Below are 16,008 nucleotides of genomic sequence, written 5' to 3'. Positions count from 1 at the left end.
CTCCCATTTCCTTGTGAGATAAAAGGCTGACCTCGAGACCATAGGCTTCATTGTTAAAACACGCAGGGGCAGGTTGACATCAGAGTGCATTACATCATCTTCTGAACTACTTAGACTGGCGGCACAGACCTTCTCACTGTCCAAACTTTCTTCCTCTAATCAGTGTTCCTGGGGCCCTGGACAGAGCCCTTGGTGACTTCAGTTGTCAGTATGTTTCTGAAAAGCCAGACATTGGTAATTAATGCTCAAGTCCCTTAATTGGAGAGGGAATTGGCTTTCTCGAAGTTACTTTGGTCAGCCAGAGGCTGACCCAGAAGCTTCACAGAGAGGCCCTGCTTCTCGGCCACAGACTGTTTTCCGATTGACAGCTAGCCAATTGACATTGGTGGGAGCTTGGTCACAGGGGGGTTGAGTGCCTTTGATGGAATATTGTGTATGGAGGCACGTATGTCACAGCATGGCCACCGTAAGCCAGGCCAGAGCCTGAGGAGGTCGTGCGGTGGCCAAAAGCTTCAGATTCCTCACAGGGCTGGAAGATCAAGTTGAGTGTATCTATCCATGCCCATCTGCAGGCAGCAGAAGCAGGCAGGGTGTCCTTGTATCCTCTCCTCCTGCTGTCCCAGAGTCCAGCCTCTGTGCCTGGGCCACCTGTAGCCTGGTAACTTGGGTTCTAGTGTTGTGTTTGTCGTCACCTTTCCCCACCATTGCCCCATGGAGTTAGGATAGGGCATCAAGCATTCACAGATGAGAGCACTGTCCAGGTTCTAAGGAGAGAGTGCACCCAGAAGTGTGTCATCACGAAGGACTTAAGTCGCGTCTCAGTGCTGATTTCATGACCTCTTGTCAAAGCGTGGAGAAGGAGGTAGGGTCAAGATGAATAGGCTTCCTGGCTTCAGAGCCCAGCTCCTTCCACGCTGTAAGACTTTGGTTGTGAGTACCTCCTGTGTACAGCAGTTTCCCTTTTCTTTAAAATTGGGATAGTGGTGGTACCTGTCCCATAGAGTTCTTGTGAAGACCAAGTGAAATAGTCCCTGTAAAGCACTTAGAGCAGTGCCTGGCACTGAGTTTGCTGTGATCATCATCATCATCATTGCAACTTAGGACGCATGAGGACAAGAAGCAGTGCTCATCTGGAAGAATCTGTTTTAGCAAAGGTGGAAGGACCTAGAGCATAAGAAGACAAACTGGAAGAGGGAGCCTAGGAAAGGAACCACATGCAAATTTAGTGCAAACCATGTCAACATAACAAGAATGTGGAGCAAAGGAGTCAGGCTGTGGACCCACCGGGGAATCTTGATTCATGTTTCGCCCTCATCACATACTAGCTTGGTGACTTTGGGCAAGTCACTTCACTCTTCTGGGCCTCTGGAGTCATTAGCACAGTTCCATGTTGGGGTTTTGTGAATGTCCATGTTATATGGTGCTCAGGAACCAGTAGTTGCCTGGAATTGTGTCAGACTGGAAGAAGGAGCCAGGGAAGAAGGGAAGATGCTACAAACAAGGGCCTGGTAGGGGGAAGAAGGGCATGGATTGTCAGAGAGTAGGAGGAGTAGTCAAGGATGGGGTGGGGAGTGTTCCGTAATCCAGGCATTCAGCAAATGTCACAAGACAATGACAAATTGAGCAAATTCTTCCCACTCTTGCTGCCAGGCCCTGCTTCCACCCAACTTTTATTTTATCGTGCCCCTTTTCTTCTAGAACCCGAGCAACTTCCCGAGAAGAGAAGAACCTCCAAGGCTTTTTGGAGCAGCCCAAGGAGAAGTGGGTGGAGAGTGCCTTTGAAGTGGACGGGCCCCACTATTTCACAGTTCTAGCCCTTCACATCCTGCCCCCTGAGCAGTGGAAAGCCACACGTGTGGAAATCTTGCGGAGGCTGCTGGTGACCTCGCAGGCCCGGGCAGTGGCTCCAGGTGGAGCTACCAGGTCAGTACCTGCTTCAGGAAGCTGTTGCTGATTATTTCCCAGAACTGGTGCTGAAAAGCTGCATAGAGTACTCATGTGCTAGGTGAGGGCATGCTTTGTGACTGCGGCAGTTAACACCAGCCTTCTCCCTTCTCAGTCAGTCACGCCGAGAGTCTAGGCTGATGGCCGGCAGTTGCCTGGTCACTTCTGGGTGTTGTCTTCAGCTACTAGCAAAGTAGAGCCAGGCTCACCTACTGTAGAAAATGTTAGAGAGAAGGGCAGCCAGGTACAGGGTGATACCACCCATGAGATGATCAGAGCTGAAAGGGGCTAAGAACAGTAGTCAGGTTTTCTAAATCTTGCTGGCCTTGGTGTAAACCAGGAAAGTTTTGGTGTTTTTTTAATAATTAAAACGTGGGGTATTTTTCTAATAATTAAAACTCCTTATTCTTTTTCCTTGATTATGTTCATATCCCATGCATCCCACATTCCATGAACCTTTCTTCTTCTAGACTATTCTCCTATACATGTGGACACTTCCCCAAGAAATCGTGTCAGGAAGGAAGTAGTCTTTGTTTTATGACCCTGGGCTGTGATTTGGGTCAGAAGGGAAGTGTCTTGAGAGAAACGGCTGTAAACAACCACCACAGCAGTTCTTTGAGGACCCATGTGGATGGGTAGAGGGGATTCCAGGGGCACCACTTGGGCTGTCAGTGGCCCCAAACAGTCTCTGCCTGTCCTGGGGAGCTACAGAGCAGACTCTGGGTTTGGCAGTTTGCTTCTGTCCCTCGAGTGAAATGTTCCTCTGCTTCATTTCTGGAAAATCTGGAATCCTGCTTTAGTTCAGGATTTAAGGGATCGTGTCTACATTTGTAGGCCAGCCAGGGAGCAGAGGGAAACTTTTAGGGCCCTGAAGACAAGCCAAGTGGAAATAGCGTGTGCCTTCACTGGCACACCTGGTGTCTTTACGTCCATTGCTCTGATTTATCAGACATTGCTGATCTGTGGGCACTTGCCGCCCCCCAGAGATACTGGGTTGGAGCTGTACTGTTGCATCTGGCCTGTATCAGATCGTTTGTGGAGAGTGGGAGGGGGCAAGTCTTGTTAGATTCCTGAGTAACCCCTGCCCCCATTTCTAACATACCACTTTCCAGTATTTCCCAAGAGCCTAAATTAATAGTTAACTAGCTGCCGGAAATCAGAAGTTAGATCTTGAGAATACTAAGTTGATAAGTCAGGCTCAGCCTGCATTCATTTACTGCATCCACAGCAAATAGAGTGGCCATTTGTTGGACACAGTCTCTCCCTGGCAGGTGTGAAATCTGAACCCACAAGAGCTGTTTTGCTCTCAGTTAGGAGACTAGCATTCATTACTGTCCTGGGCAGTTAAGGAAAAGCTGATTTGGTCACAGCTTAATTAGGAAATCCAGTGTGAGCTACATTCATGAGTTGCTGTTTTCTCTGTAGCAGTTTAGTCACCTTTACTAATTAGCCTTAAATAATTAAGTTGGGCAGGGTCACTCAAGATTGCTGCTTACCAAAGCAAAACAGCCACAGCACAGGGCCAAACATGGCTATGGTCCGGGGCTGTGAGCCTGGCACTCATCAGGCAGACTAGGAAGGGCACCGAGGGTTTCCCGATACTGGGAGGAGATCCATGGAGGAGAGCCCACAGCAGGAAGGGCGTTTAGAGGTATCATCTCAGCACTGGGGCAGCCTCAGTGGCGGCAGTCTCTGTCCTAAGTCCTGTAAGTCATGGGGTGAAGGGCAGTAGCAGAGACACAGAAATGGAGCTCAGCAGAAGCTGGCCTCCTCTGCACATTTGACATTCAGAAAAAAGATCCTCTGCCAGGAACTTGCAAGTACAGAGACCTGGGACGTTCTCAGGCTTCTATCAGAACTTAATCTGTTCTCTTACCTGCCAGGGTGCAGAGGTGCAGAGAAATGGGTTCTTGTCCTCATCCACGGGGCCACCTTCTAGGACTGTAGGCTGCAGTATTGTCACATGAACGCAGGAGAGAAAGTGGGGGCTTGGGAAGGTCCTGGGGCAGAGGGAGGCCACAGGAAGTGTATTTTAGTGGAGAGGGAATTATCCTTACTTATTATTTGTTGTATTTTTTTTTTTTGAGTTAAACATTTATTGAATGCAGGTGTGGATGGCCTGTCTCATGCTAGGCAGTCCCTTCACTTGAGGCCCATAGTTTCAGCTTCTATAATAAATGCCCTCTGTGTTGTCTTATTTTTATGATTCTTATATATGCCTATGCATTTTAATACTAAACATTTTAATACATGTCCCTTTAGTGATGGTTGAATCCCAGTGTGTTCTGGATGCAGAACCATGTACCATGACAAGGATTCACCCAGGCTTTACTTGCTTATTACAGATGTGATGGTTGTTGGCAGAAAAAACCTCCATAGAGCTTGGGTGGTAGAAACTGAAACCCAACACTGATATTTCACTGCCTGTGCCGAGGGGAGCCTGGTCTTTCTGTATTTCATACTAGCTCTGCCTGGTGTAATCATCCCTCAAACCAAGAGTGTCTACTGAGAAGGCAGTGGACACTGTTAGAGGCAGCTCCCACCCCGCCACCCCATATTCCAAGGAACTGGTTGGTATTTAATCCTGACTGAATCACTGGATTAAGTAGCAATAATGCTGGTTAGAAATAATGGGGTGTGGTGAGCAGCTTGGATTATCCCAGGATTTGGGTGATGTCAGGGTGGCTGCATGCTCCATCTTACACATCACCATTGCTTCACACCAAGTTCCTAGCAGCTTGCTGCTGTGTAACACAGCACATGTTTGACAAGTTACTGTGTTTGACTGGTTTAGGTCTGCTGGCTTTTAAGAAATGTCTCCTGGTGGGAATGTAAAGACTGAATTGAAACCTTGTTTCCTACCTCATTTATCAGGTTCCATCAAATTCCAAGAGCTGTGGGCCCAAACACAAGGGACACGTAGGATTCCTTTGCCTTTCTTTGAGTCAGTAGCCTCGTGTCTGTCACATCTGCCCTGGTTATGTCTCCCCCAGTTCCATTTTACACTGATCTGGAAGATGAGCACTGAGAGACTCAGATGAATTTCATGGAGCTTTTTTATAATCAATAAACTTCTGGGCCGCAGGGTTCCAGAGGTTCTTGCCCACAGTTGCTATTTTCCAAGCAGAAGGCAGGTTGCTGCAACTAGGAGATGCATAGACCACTGTGACTCTTCCCTTGCTCCCAGAATGCCTTGCTCTGTCCTTGTGAGTATCCTCCTAGGGACTTGATGTGATGGAACTGGATTTTCTTTTCCAGGCTGACAGATAAGGCAGTGAAGGACTATTCTGCCTACCGTTCTTCCCTTCTCTTTTGGGCCCTCGTCGATCTCATTTACAACATGTTTAAGGTAAGGAGGCTGTTAGAGGCCCAGTAGCTTTCAGCAAGTGTGTAAAATGTCTGCACACCTGTCCGTGACCCTGCCTCAGCGCCCACATGGCTGCTTCTCTGCTGGCCTAGGGGCACTTTGTTCCTAGAAACAAATAGCCCCAACTGTGGGAGGGATTGACACTGGCAGCCTTGTGCCTTGCGCCTGTGAGGTACATTGTGAAGTACATTTGTTTTGTTGTTTTTGAGATGGAGTCTCGCTCTTGTTGCCCAGGCTGGAGTGCAGTGGCATGATCTTGGCTCACTGCAACCTCCACCTCCCAGGTTCAAGTGATTCTCCTGCCTCAGCCTCAAGTAGCTGGGATTACAGGTATACACCACCACACCTGGCTAATTTTGTATTTTTAGTAGAGACGGGGTTTCACCATGTTGGCCAGGCTGGTCTTGAACTCCTGACTTCTAGTGACCCACCCACCTCGGCCTCCCAAAGTGCTGCTATTACAGGCCTGAGCCACCGTGCTCAGCCCACATTTGTAGCTGAGATCACTCCCGTCACCTGCTCCTGAGTCTGCTCCAGGCTCACCTGTGCAGGAGGAAGACCTTCCCTCCTGGGTCTCTCTTTGCTGCTCTTGCCACACCATTGGGGTAAGCTCTGTTACCTTGAGTGAGTCTGACTTACCACAGCCAGCTTATATAACAGGACTCTCCTCTCTGCCTTGAGAGAATCTGAGTTTTTGAGTTGGTTCCTTTCATCATCGGAATGAAACAGCTCTTGGAAGCACATTGACAAGTCCCTTTGTTCTGGGGGATGCAGATGGGAAGTGTACAGGAGGGAATGCAGCCACTTGTTGGAGCCTGTAGGTTCAGGTGACACAGCGCCTAAAAAGGGAGCCCTATGAGGAATGAAGTGAAATTCTCTTGTTCCTGGAGACAAAACACACGCTCCAGGGTGTATGTTAGTATGCTTTGACGTAGGCTGGGAGCACTGTCCTTCGAGGGGCTGAAATGGCTTGCCTGGCTTGAGGTGGAATATGAGGCAGCAGTAGGTAACCTATCTCCCTGTCCCCTGTTGATTCTCATAGAAGGTGCCTACCAGTAACACGGAGGGAGGCTGGTCCTGCTCTCTCGCTGAGTACATCCGCCACAATGACATGCCCATTTACGAGGCTGCCGACAAAGCCCTGAAAACCTTCCAGGAGGAGTTCATGCCAGTGGAAACCTTCTCAGAGTTCCTCGACGTGGCTGGTCAGTGTCAAGGTTTTATCTTTTAAAGATCCTCCGAGGCAAACTCCCATGTCTTCCTCAGTATGAGCCAGCCTGTCAGCTGCCACCAAAAGCCCTGGGAAAGATGTATACATAGAAAGTCACCAGTAACAAGAATAGCACCTCTAACGTGTACTGAGCACTCCCTCTTTCCCAGGATGGTGCTGTTCACTGCATGTGATCTCAGCCCTCGGGGCAACCCTATATGAGGCAGGAGCTTTGGTTATCCCCATTTTACAGATGGGGTAAATGATGCTTTGAGCATCAAATACATGGCCAAGGGAGCATAGCTAGAAAGGGACCCTTTTTGAGTCTGTTTTTTAATGGCAGTTCAGAGAATTCACATGCAAATGGGAATACCCCTGTCTTCCTCCTGTGTCTGATGTTACAGCTGCCCCCAGGGAGACAAGGGCAACCAAGCAGGGCTGCTCTGAACTGTGGGTGCGGGAGACGTGGTCAAACAGTTCCTTATCCCACTGCTAGTAAAATTGAAATTCTTTGTATAACAAATTTGTCATTCTGATTGCAACCAAACACATTAGAATTGGTTTGGATTTCATAACCAAGCACCAAGTGACAGCAGGGGAGGTGACCTGGAAATCCACGTAGGGCTAAGAAACACAGTGCCCTCTCGGGGTGTGGGCACTTCGGCCCATGTCAGAGCGCCCTCCCTGTGAAGGTCAGCTCCCCAGAGCCAAAGCACAGGTAACCAAACCTGCCAGCTTTTTTTTTTTTTTGTCAGCTCTTTTTTGTAAACCACTTTCACTTTCTTCTGGTGTTCACTGTGGGAATTTTGTACAGTATAAAGAAGCAGGAAGACAAACTCCCCCCAGATCCCACTCTTAGGAGAATGCCTCTGTTAATGTTTTTTCTGTCTTATTATCCTCTGGGAATGAGACCCACTAAAGGGCCAGAGTGTATAGCTCAGTGTGAAATCCTCTTTCTTCCCAGCACAGAGCCAGCTGACTGATTCTCCCAAAAAGCCCTGCCCTTTTGCATTGCTCACCCCTTGCAGTGGCCTCAGTGGAGGCTCTGTGCTGGGATGGCTTTTGTCAGTTTGGTGCCTGCCTCTATGTCTGGGCGGCCTGTGCTAATGCTGCTCACCTCCGTGTGTGTGTTAACCCTACCACCTCCACCTCTTTACAGCTCCGCTGGCACGGTTTCAGTCTAGACGTTTAACCAGCATGATACCGTAGCACATGCCTTGCGTTCTTCCCAGAAAGTCAGCCCTGAGAACAGGTGGGCTGCCAGAGTCGTCAGTGCTGGGCCCTGTGCCTGTTGCATGAGCCTGTGTCCATGAGTGTGTGGAAGTTGGAGCCAGTGAGAGGAGGAGGAGGTGGGCAGGGGAAGGAGGGTCCCCTGGGCTCAAGCTCCATGCTAGCCCTGAGCTGGTGGCAGCACCCCTGGCCTGCAACCGAGGAGAGCCAGAGCCCTTGCCAGGCAGCGAGCCTCTGTGCCTTCCACTCCTAGGTCAGGTTTTGACAGCACCACTTTATTACTTTGTTTAAGTTGTTAGAAAATTTGAGAACAGCAGACACACCCAATTCAAACGTGAGAACAAAAACACCTTCCAAAGCCAACTGGGGATGATCTGAGCCACTCTCCTTCCTTGAGCCCAGATGCCTGGGCTCTGACTTCAGTTCAGAGGCTGCCAGGCCTTTGGGGTTAGCAGCTCTGTGGCTGTTTTACGAGAGTCTTCAGTGTCTCCTGTCCTCTGATTGGTGACGGAGGTGTGGGGTTACCAAGACCTTGGTGCAGCTCGAGCACCTTCTGTGTGTGAGGCACTTGCACCCGCAGGGCCTCATTGAATCCCCGCAGTGGGGCCGCAGGGCTTCTCCCTGTCTCTGTTTGATGGTTGAGGGATTGGAGCTCCTGAGCTTTGACAACCTGCTCAGGAGTCCAGGACCTACCATCGGATCGGAACTCAGAAGAAGCTGGGGTCCTGCTACCCTGCTGTACTCCTCCCAGCCTGCAAGGGCAGGGCTTTCTTTGGTCCCAGCTCCCTTTGAGAAGATGGTTAAGACTGCGGGCACTCTCCCTTCAGAACCTGCCTTCCCTTTTGCACTGGGGGTCAGTGGATTTGCACATCCCTGGGTGTCCCCGAGCCAGGTGTGGCCTCTGCCACTCCCCACCCCCCCAGCAGCAGTGCCTGCTTCTGGAACAGGACTCCTCCTACGGAACAGGGTTTTGCTTGATGACTGTCTCCCGGTCATGAAAATATCCAGTGAGCAGTCGGGCCAGAGCTTGTCAGGGCACAGTGGTGTGTGCTCTGCTAGATGTGGCAGCTGTGACTCAGGGGGAATGAGGGCTGCACGCCCGTTCCTGAAGCACCTCTGCCTGCTGTGCTTTGCAGGTCTTTTATCAGAAATCACCGATCCCGAGAGCTTCCTGAAGGACCTGTTGAACTCAGTCCCCTGACCACCACAAAGAAGCTGCAGTGGCGAAGATGGAAGCTGGCCTGCCTTCCAACCTCTGTTCTCCCTCCTCGTGCGTTGAGTTCCCCCTGCGGGATGCTGCATTATGACCCCACCCTCCCCTCTCTCATTTTTCTTGGCGTGGCTTGGGGTTTTTAGGCTTCCTGTTTTATCTTGTGTGTGTGGTGCACTAGCTATGAAGTTGTCTGTAACCTAAGCCATCAACCGGCCTGTACATACCTAGGAGCCATGAGTTGCCCTGGCCAACTTCATACTGAGTGTGCACATCTTGAGGAATAAACAAATGACTTAATACACATTGAAAAAGAAGGTATTGCCTGCTGCTTCAGCTCATCCTCGGTGGCACTGGCCACATGGTTTCCCTTGAATGCACAGCCATTTCCGGCATCAGCACGGGAAGACACATGTCAGAGTCAGTCTCCAGGCCTGCTGTCAGCACTAAATGGAACCTGTCTATTCTTGGCCAGCGAGTTGGGGCACCACATTTGATGGTTATGGTTTTTCCCAAAACAAAGCCCATGCCTTGCTCTTAATTTTTGGCTCTAAGAGCTGGAACCCAAAGACACGTGGAGCCCAGTGGTTTTTAGCCCTGGGCTGAAGGGAGGCTGTGTGTCCCCATGGAGCGGGGCACAGTCTTGTTGGACCACAAAGGCCTTGGGAGAATTTGACATTCTCATGCTAGCCACGAATCAGGAATCCCTTGGTGACTTCTCTTCAGGACTGTCATATTAAGAGAGGCCTGGGGCAGACTTAGGATCAGAATAAAGAGCATGGCTGCTATTTACATTGCCAGGCACCCAGTATGTCTTCATTCTAATCTCTTCAAGAAAAAGAGCCCATGAGCTAGAGCTGCCTGCCCCAGGGCTCCCAGCCAGGGGCTGTGGAGTTGTCAGGTTTGTGCCTCTGAAGCTGTGTCCTGACCGCTGTGGCAGCTGCTCCTGGAGGCCTCTGAGACCTGCTCCCCTACATTCATGGGCAGCAGGATTCCCCAGAGCCTCTCCCCAGACTTCAGGAAAAGGTTCACCTAGATGTTGTCTCGTGGGAATGAGAGTTCGCTAATGCCTGTCTCTTGTTCTTTGCAGGCCACTCAGCTGACTGACATCGGCCTCCCCATCTGGATGGCCAGTCAGTTTCTGTGGCTTATTCCTCAAGGCAGATCATCTGGGACTCGGGGATGGTTGTGGGGGGTGGTGGGGTGGGACAGCAGCCTCTAGGCTCCTGTAGACTTCCACAGCCAGGACTTCACGTCCCTCCCCAGAGCCCCTGACTGGGCAGCCACAAGCAGGCATGAGTGTCATGCCTGGACTAAGCTGGAGAGACAGGGCGTTTGTGGCAAGGACCCAGCTGGAAACCCTGGCAGACCATGCATGTGCTGGCTTGCGTGAGCACACGTCAGTGTTTGTGTTGGGGACACTGGCCTTCTGAGGAACTGGCGTGGCTCCAGGGAGGGGAGCAGCATGGTTGAAGCACCGCCGGGCACTCACTCATTTGTTCTGATCCCAGCTCCACTGCCTGCTGTGTCTCCTGACTCCTAACTTGTAAAATGGGATCTTGGTGTCTTTGTGGCAGAAGGGTGCTGAGGTTTCCATGAGCCAGTCTGCCTGCCATGTGGTAACTAGTAGCTTCTCTTACTGCTAGTGAACTTGGTTTAGTCCAAAGGAAGGCACCCATACCTCAGGTGAAGTCCAGGTGAGTTCAGTGAGGACAATGGAGACCCTGGTCTTGGCACATTCACACTGGGAATGCCACAGGCTCACTCCCACTGTGTGTCTGTGGTCGCACACTTTCTGGTGGTCTCCGAGAGACCGATTCAGGTGTTAGGAGTCTGTGATCGTTGTTACATAACCTGTGAGGAACAGAGTGGAGCAGCCTCATCCAGGACAGCCAAGCAAGGAGGGAGCGTGGGGAGCAGCCTCATGAGCAGGTGGCATGAGGCCTGCGCGGCAGAGGCCGGGCTCCCTGCTTCATGTGGCACAGGAAGGCTCAGCGCATCTGTCATCACACCTCAGGGCAGTGAGTGTGGATCTGGTGCCTTCAGAAGCCCGCCCAAGGCCTGCTGCTCTGGCCCGAAGTCACCAAAGCTCATTACAAGGTGTTTACTTATTTTTGTCTGCCCTGCATTTATTTTATTTCTTGCAAAGGCCTCAGAGATGATGGCTCCAGCCCAAACACATCTTGTTTTCACAGAGCTTTTCCTGGTGTCTGCACCAGGGTGCTTCCAGTATCCCTGCCAAGCTCCAGACAAGTGCTGACACAGCAGCCATGAGGTCTGTGACAGGTTCCAGGGGGTGCTTTCAGCCTGCCCCAGCAGGAGGGGAGACTGGTCTGGGGAGAGAGCTGCACCTCTCCAGGCCCAGGTCTCATGACAGGAGCATTGAAGGGCACCGAGCAAAAAGCCACTGAGCCCTCCCCTGTCTTGCACCATTACCTGGGCCCATTGCTTCTTGGGTCCCTGTCTTTCTTAACAGGCAGCCCCAGTTGGGGAATGAAGTTGATTCTGGACTGGCTATGTCTGATGATGGTTGCAATTTTAATCCCATAAAGTTTGAGTTCAGCGATCGAGTTGGGGAGGCAGCGTCAACACCTTCCTTGTAGAACGGCCGGAGCCTCTGGTGTGCCTCAGTCAGCAGCCGCCCTGGTGCCCCGTTGTCCAAGTGTGTTGATGTTAGAGGTGAAAAGGGAGGCCCCTGCCTGCACCTCCTCTCCCCAGAGGTGTTTGTTGGGACACCAGGGGCTGTGCTGGGTTCTCTGCATTTCACTCTTGTATCACCTCTGTATGTTAGGTGGTGGAATTTCCACCTTACCGATAGGGAGGTGGCCCCCAGAGAAGGTAACTCACCTGCTAGGGAGTCAGGAGCTGAGGGGTCTGTGGGATTCCAAAGATGACTCTGGGATCCTTCCAGCATGTAGCAAGTGTCTCCTTGGTGCCAGGGACTTACCAGAGGCCGAGGGCACAGCGGGCATCAAACAAACAGGCTCTGTCCTCATGGAGAGGAGAGTCGGAACTGAGGGGTTCCATGGACATAAGGTGTGAGGTGGCTGTGTGAAGTGTAGACAGCAGGGACAGACTGCGGCTGGCATGCAGCTTATGTGGGGTGGCTGGATTGGTCCGCCACCAGCTCCAACCTGCCCATGGCCAGGTTCTCACAACTGATTGCAGCGGGCATCCTCTGGTCACTTAGCAAACCTCAGCTGGGTACCTAGTCTGTGCTTGGCTGTTAGCATGGGGTCCCCTTGGGGGACTGGGAGAAGCCAGAAAAGAGACTTACTCTGCTCTCAAGACTGCAGAATATAGCCCAGAGCTAGCCACTTCCCACTACCTTTGCACCCAGACCCAGCTCCCGGATCTCTTCTTCCTTCCCCACTGCAGTCCATTCTCCAGCACCCAGAGCAGTCACTTACAAACACGGTGCAGGCGGTTGCCCCTGAAACTTTCTCCTCCCAGACCCTCTCCAGCCTCCCTCCTTCCAACTCTCAGCCCCGCTCCACACGCTTGCTCCCTGCTTCACGCTTTGTCCCATTAGCCCAGATGTTTGTGTGGCTCCTCTCCTCCCTCCACTCTGGTCTCAGAGATGCCCCGGGGCCCCTGTCTGTGAGAGCAGTGCCCTCCAGGGTCCTCTGCCCCTGCCTGCCCTGTTTCGGTCCTTTCTACCAGCCTCGTGCAGCTGTGGTCAGCTCACACGTTCATGCGCATGTCCCGCTCATCATCTCCCTCAGCTGTGTCCTGCTCGTGGCTTTTATTTCCTGCTCCATCTGCAGGGCCTAGAACAGTGCTTGGTGCATAGAGGACACTCAGCGAATGATGGGGCTATGTCAGGATCTCCCAGGGAACAGTCAGCCATCTCCACAACCCTATGCCTGACTCTGGGATGGTGGGCAGTAAATCCAAACCTGATTCCAGTGACAGGCTGGAGCCAGTGGGCCCATGAGGGCCCTTCCCTACCGTTGCCTGCCCTTCGTTGTTCCTGCACCAAGGCTGGGCTGAGCCCCTGGAACATGCTGGAGGCAGAGCTGGCTCAGACCCAGGCTGGAGTGCCCAAGTCAGGGCTCCCGCCAGGCTCCTGCTCAGGCTGTACCCCTTCCTCCTCCTGCCACAGAGGAGGAGGGCCATTCCTCTGCCTGGAGCTAGGTCTGGTCTCCCATACCATAGCAAGTCCTTTTCAAGCCAGAGTGGTTCCCAGCAGCACCAAGAGGATGGTCGAGATGAACAAGGGAAGTCCTCAGACTGAGCTCCCTGGAGCTGGCTGCTGACGCCTACCTGGGGCGAGGCCTGGGCGAATCCCCTGCCTTCTCTTGGTGCCCTTGGTCTTCTTTCTGCCCCCAGCCTGGCTGGTGGCTCAGATGCAATAGGGGCAGAGCAGCCTCTGAACAGGAAGGGAGTTGAGGGCTGGCCTTTATTCAGGGCTTGCATGAAGCTGATGCTTCACTTGCGCTACGTCCTTCCACACTTGTGGCCGTCCAGAGCAGCAGGTGGATCCCCTTCTCCACACAACCAGGTGCAGAGAGGCTGATGACCCACCCAGGCTCACACAGTGAAGGGTGGAGCCACAATTAGAACTCAGGTGTGTTTGGCTCTGAAAGCCCCTCTTCAGAGAGAGCATTGCTGATGGCGGGGGAGAGGGAGAACTGGATGCTGTTAATGCTGGGGTACGAGGACCAGGAGGAAGAGGGTGAAGGCTGACTTGGGGAGTGTGACCCAGTTTCCTCCCTCCTGTTCCCATGGCCAGTGGAGGCAGCCTCAGGGCCCCGTACCCGAGGATGCAGCCAAGAGGTACATATCCTAGGGCTGCATTGCATGGGCTCTGAATTTGGGGTGCCACTCTCCATCAGAGGGCAAGGGCTGCATGGTGTAGAGGCAAGACCGAGGGCTCAGAGGGAGTCCAGCTCTGCCGTGGGACTGCAGCAAGTTTCCTACCCTGTCTGTGTGGGTGAGGATCCAAGGAACAGATGCAGGAGAAGGTCCTAGAACCTGGCACAGCAGGCACAGCTGGCCTTAGCTGTGACCGTCGGTGTTACTGTATCAGTGTGTCAAGGAATCACAGATGACAGGGCGCGGTGGCTCACACCTATAATCCCAGCACTTTGGGAGGCCAAGGCAGGCGGATCACTTGAGGCCAGGAGTTTGAGACCAACCTGGTCAATGTGATGAAACTCCATCTCTATTAAAAATACAAAAGTTAGCCTGGTGTGGTGGTGGGTGCCTATAATCCCAGCTACTTGGGAGGCTGAGGCAGAAGTTTGAACCCTGGGAGGCAGAGGTGGTAGTGAGCCAAGATCACGCCACTGTACTCCAGCCTGGGTGATAGAGCAAGATTCCATCTCAACAACAACAACTAGAATCACAGAATGTCTGGGGGTGGATCCCTTGATCTCCACATCACCCCTCTCCTTGTCTTATGGGTGTTAGGACAGATGCCCACCCTGACACACACACACACACACACACACACACACACACACACACGGTGTACACGCCTTCCAGGCATGCATGAGTTTGGTTGCTTTGGTTACATCTGTTTGCTTTCCGTGGTTTATTTCCATCTCTCTGCACTGTGTTTCCTGCCCTAGTGGGGGAGCTACTCCCTTTCTACCCCTCCTTATCTCTTGCTCCGTCTTGGAGCATGGCCTGGTCCCTGTGTATTGCCAGCTCACCCCCTTGGCCTCCTTGACAAGCCAGGAGAAGCTGAGTAAGGCATATGCAGATGCAGAGCCGTCTCCGCTACCGCTAGGCCGTGTCAGAGGGACCCCACCCTCCAGAGCATCAGGACCCCAGCCTGGGAAGGGTGGGCGCCAACTGCCATCTGCCCTGGTAGCTGACCCTGGCCAAGGTGGCCGGGGTCAGCACCCACCGCATTTCACTCTGTGCCCCTTTGCCCTGACTTCAGAGCTTGAAGGTGAACTCTGACCCCTTCACTCTAGGGTTGGGGACAGTGGGCACAGAGAGCAGGAGGGGACTTGCCTGAGGCCCCCTATTTGTAGTCCATAACTCTTTCCCACATGGCACGCAGGCCAACAGGGTCCCAGGCATGTGTGGCCTGGTAGCCTCCAGGTGGACACCCAGAGGTATGATAACTTCCTGGAGGAAAGAGGGGGATGGGAGGTGCCCAGCTTGAAGTGTGGAGGGAGCTGGTGCTGTTTTAGGCATCAAAGTAATGGATGGGGTATGAAGACAAGTGTCCGCCAGCCCACCTCTTCTGGCTACTCCAGGCTCTTAAGTCGCTGCTGACTGTAGGCCACAGGAGGGATGTGGGGGTTCCACCCTCTGGAAGCCTCCTGGGACGTTGCCAGAGGCTGGCCAGGCCTCTCAGGAGCAGAGAGATGAGCTCCTGGGCACTGAGGTGAGGAAGCTGTGGGGAGAGGTATCTAAGGCCACCACCTCTGACAGTGGTAGGACCCACAGGGGGCATGGGGCAGCAGAATCTGTGCTTTGCTGGGTTTCTGAGTCCAGGGGCCTGGGAACAGGACCAGAATTAGCCCCAGGTGCCAAGTTTACAGGGGGAAATCATCCAGAGCCCCAAACTCTCACACAGGGTGGGAAGCAGGGGTGTTCTGCATGGGCAGGAGTGAAGGGCACAGGGTCTTAGGCTTGTTGTTCTTTGGACTCTGTCCCTTAGGTCCCTCTGCCGCCTTTGCCCAATGACCTTGCCACCCCATCCACCCCTTGTGTCCATAAGCCAACTTGGTTCCTACAAGAGGTCCTGGCTGGACTCCCAGTTAGGCTGTTCTGGCTTCAGAGATCTGGGAACTGCTCCACAGTCACGTTTACTGAGCATGCACTCCCGCAGAATCACCATGCCTCGCGTGATCTCGAGTCCCTGGTGCTGTTCTTCCTGTTTTTCGGATGAGGAACCTTAGAGAGGCAAACTCACCTGCCCAAGGCAGCACAGCCCATAAGTGAGATGGAGCCCTGCTCTTCCCAGCCAGCCTGAGCCCTGCTGCTTCACCTGGACCTGCTCCCCATCTGGTCTGGGCATGGATTGGGTTAGATCATCCCAGCTCCCAGCAAGAGTGCACAGCTCTGGGAGCCAGGGCTTAGCCA

At 52.7% G+C, this 16,008-nt stretch overlaps 1 protein-coding gene across 50 annotated transcripts in view; it reads left to right on the top strand.

Moving 5' to 3' along the window:
- The window catches only part of UBR4 (ubiquitin protein ligase E3 component n-recognin 4), a 135,351-nt gene extending 126,076 nt beyond the window's left edge, over positions 1-9,275 (top strand). For all 50 annotated transcript variants that reach the window (XM_078330570.1, XM_078330560.1, XM_078330554.1 and 47 more), the window contains 4 exons: positions 1,699-1,923; positions 5,203-5,293; positions 6,354-6,516; positions 8,888-9,275. In XM_078330570.1, coding sequence (XP_078186696.1) covers positions 1,699-1,923; positions 5,203-5,293; positions 6,354-6,516; positions 8,888-8,952 — 544 coding nt within the window. In that variant the 3' untranslated portion in view covers positions 8,953-9,275. The remainder of the gene's footprint in view (positions 1-1,698; positions 1,924-5,202; positions 5,294-6,353; positions 6,517-8,887) is intronic.
- Positions 9,276-16,008: the final 6,733 nt, after the last annotated feature.

This window comes from Callithrix jacchus, chromosome 7, assembly GCF_049354715.1.
Source record: "Callithrix jacchus isolate 240 chromosome 7, calJac240_pri, whole genome shotgun sequence".
NCBI classification, from domain to species: Eukaryota; Metazoa; Chordata; class Mammalia; order Primates; family Cebidae; genus Callithrix; species Callithrix jacchus.
This window is presented reverse-complemented; position numbering and strand designations above follow the sequence as displayed.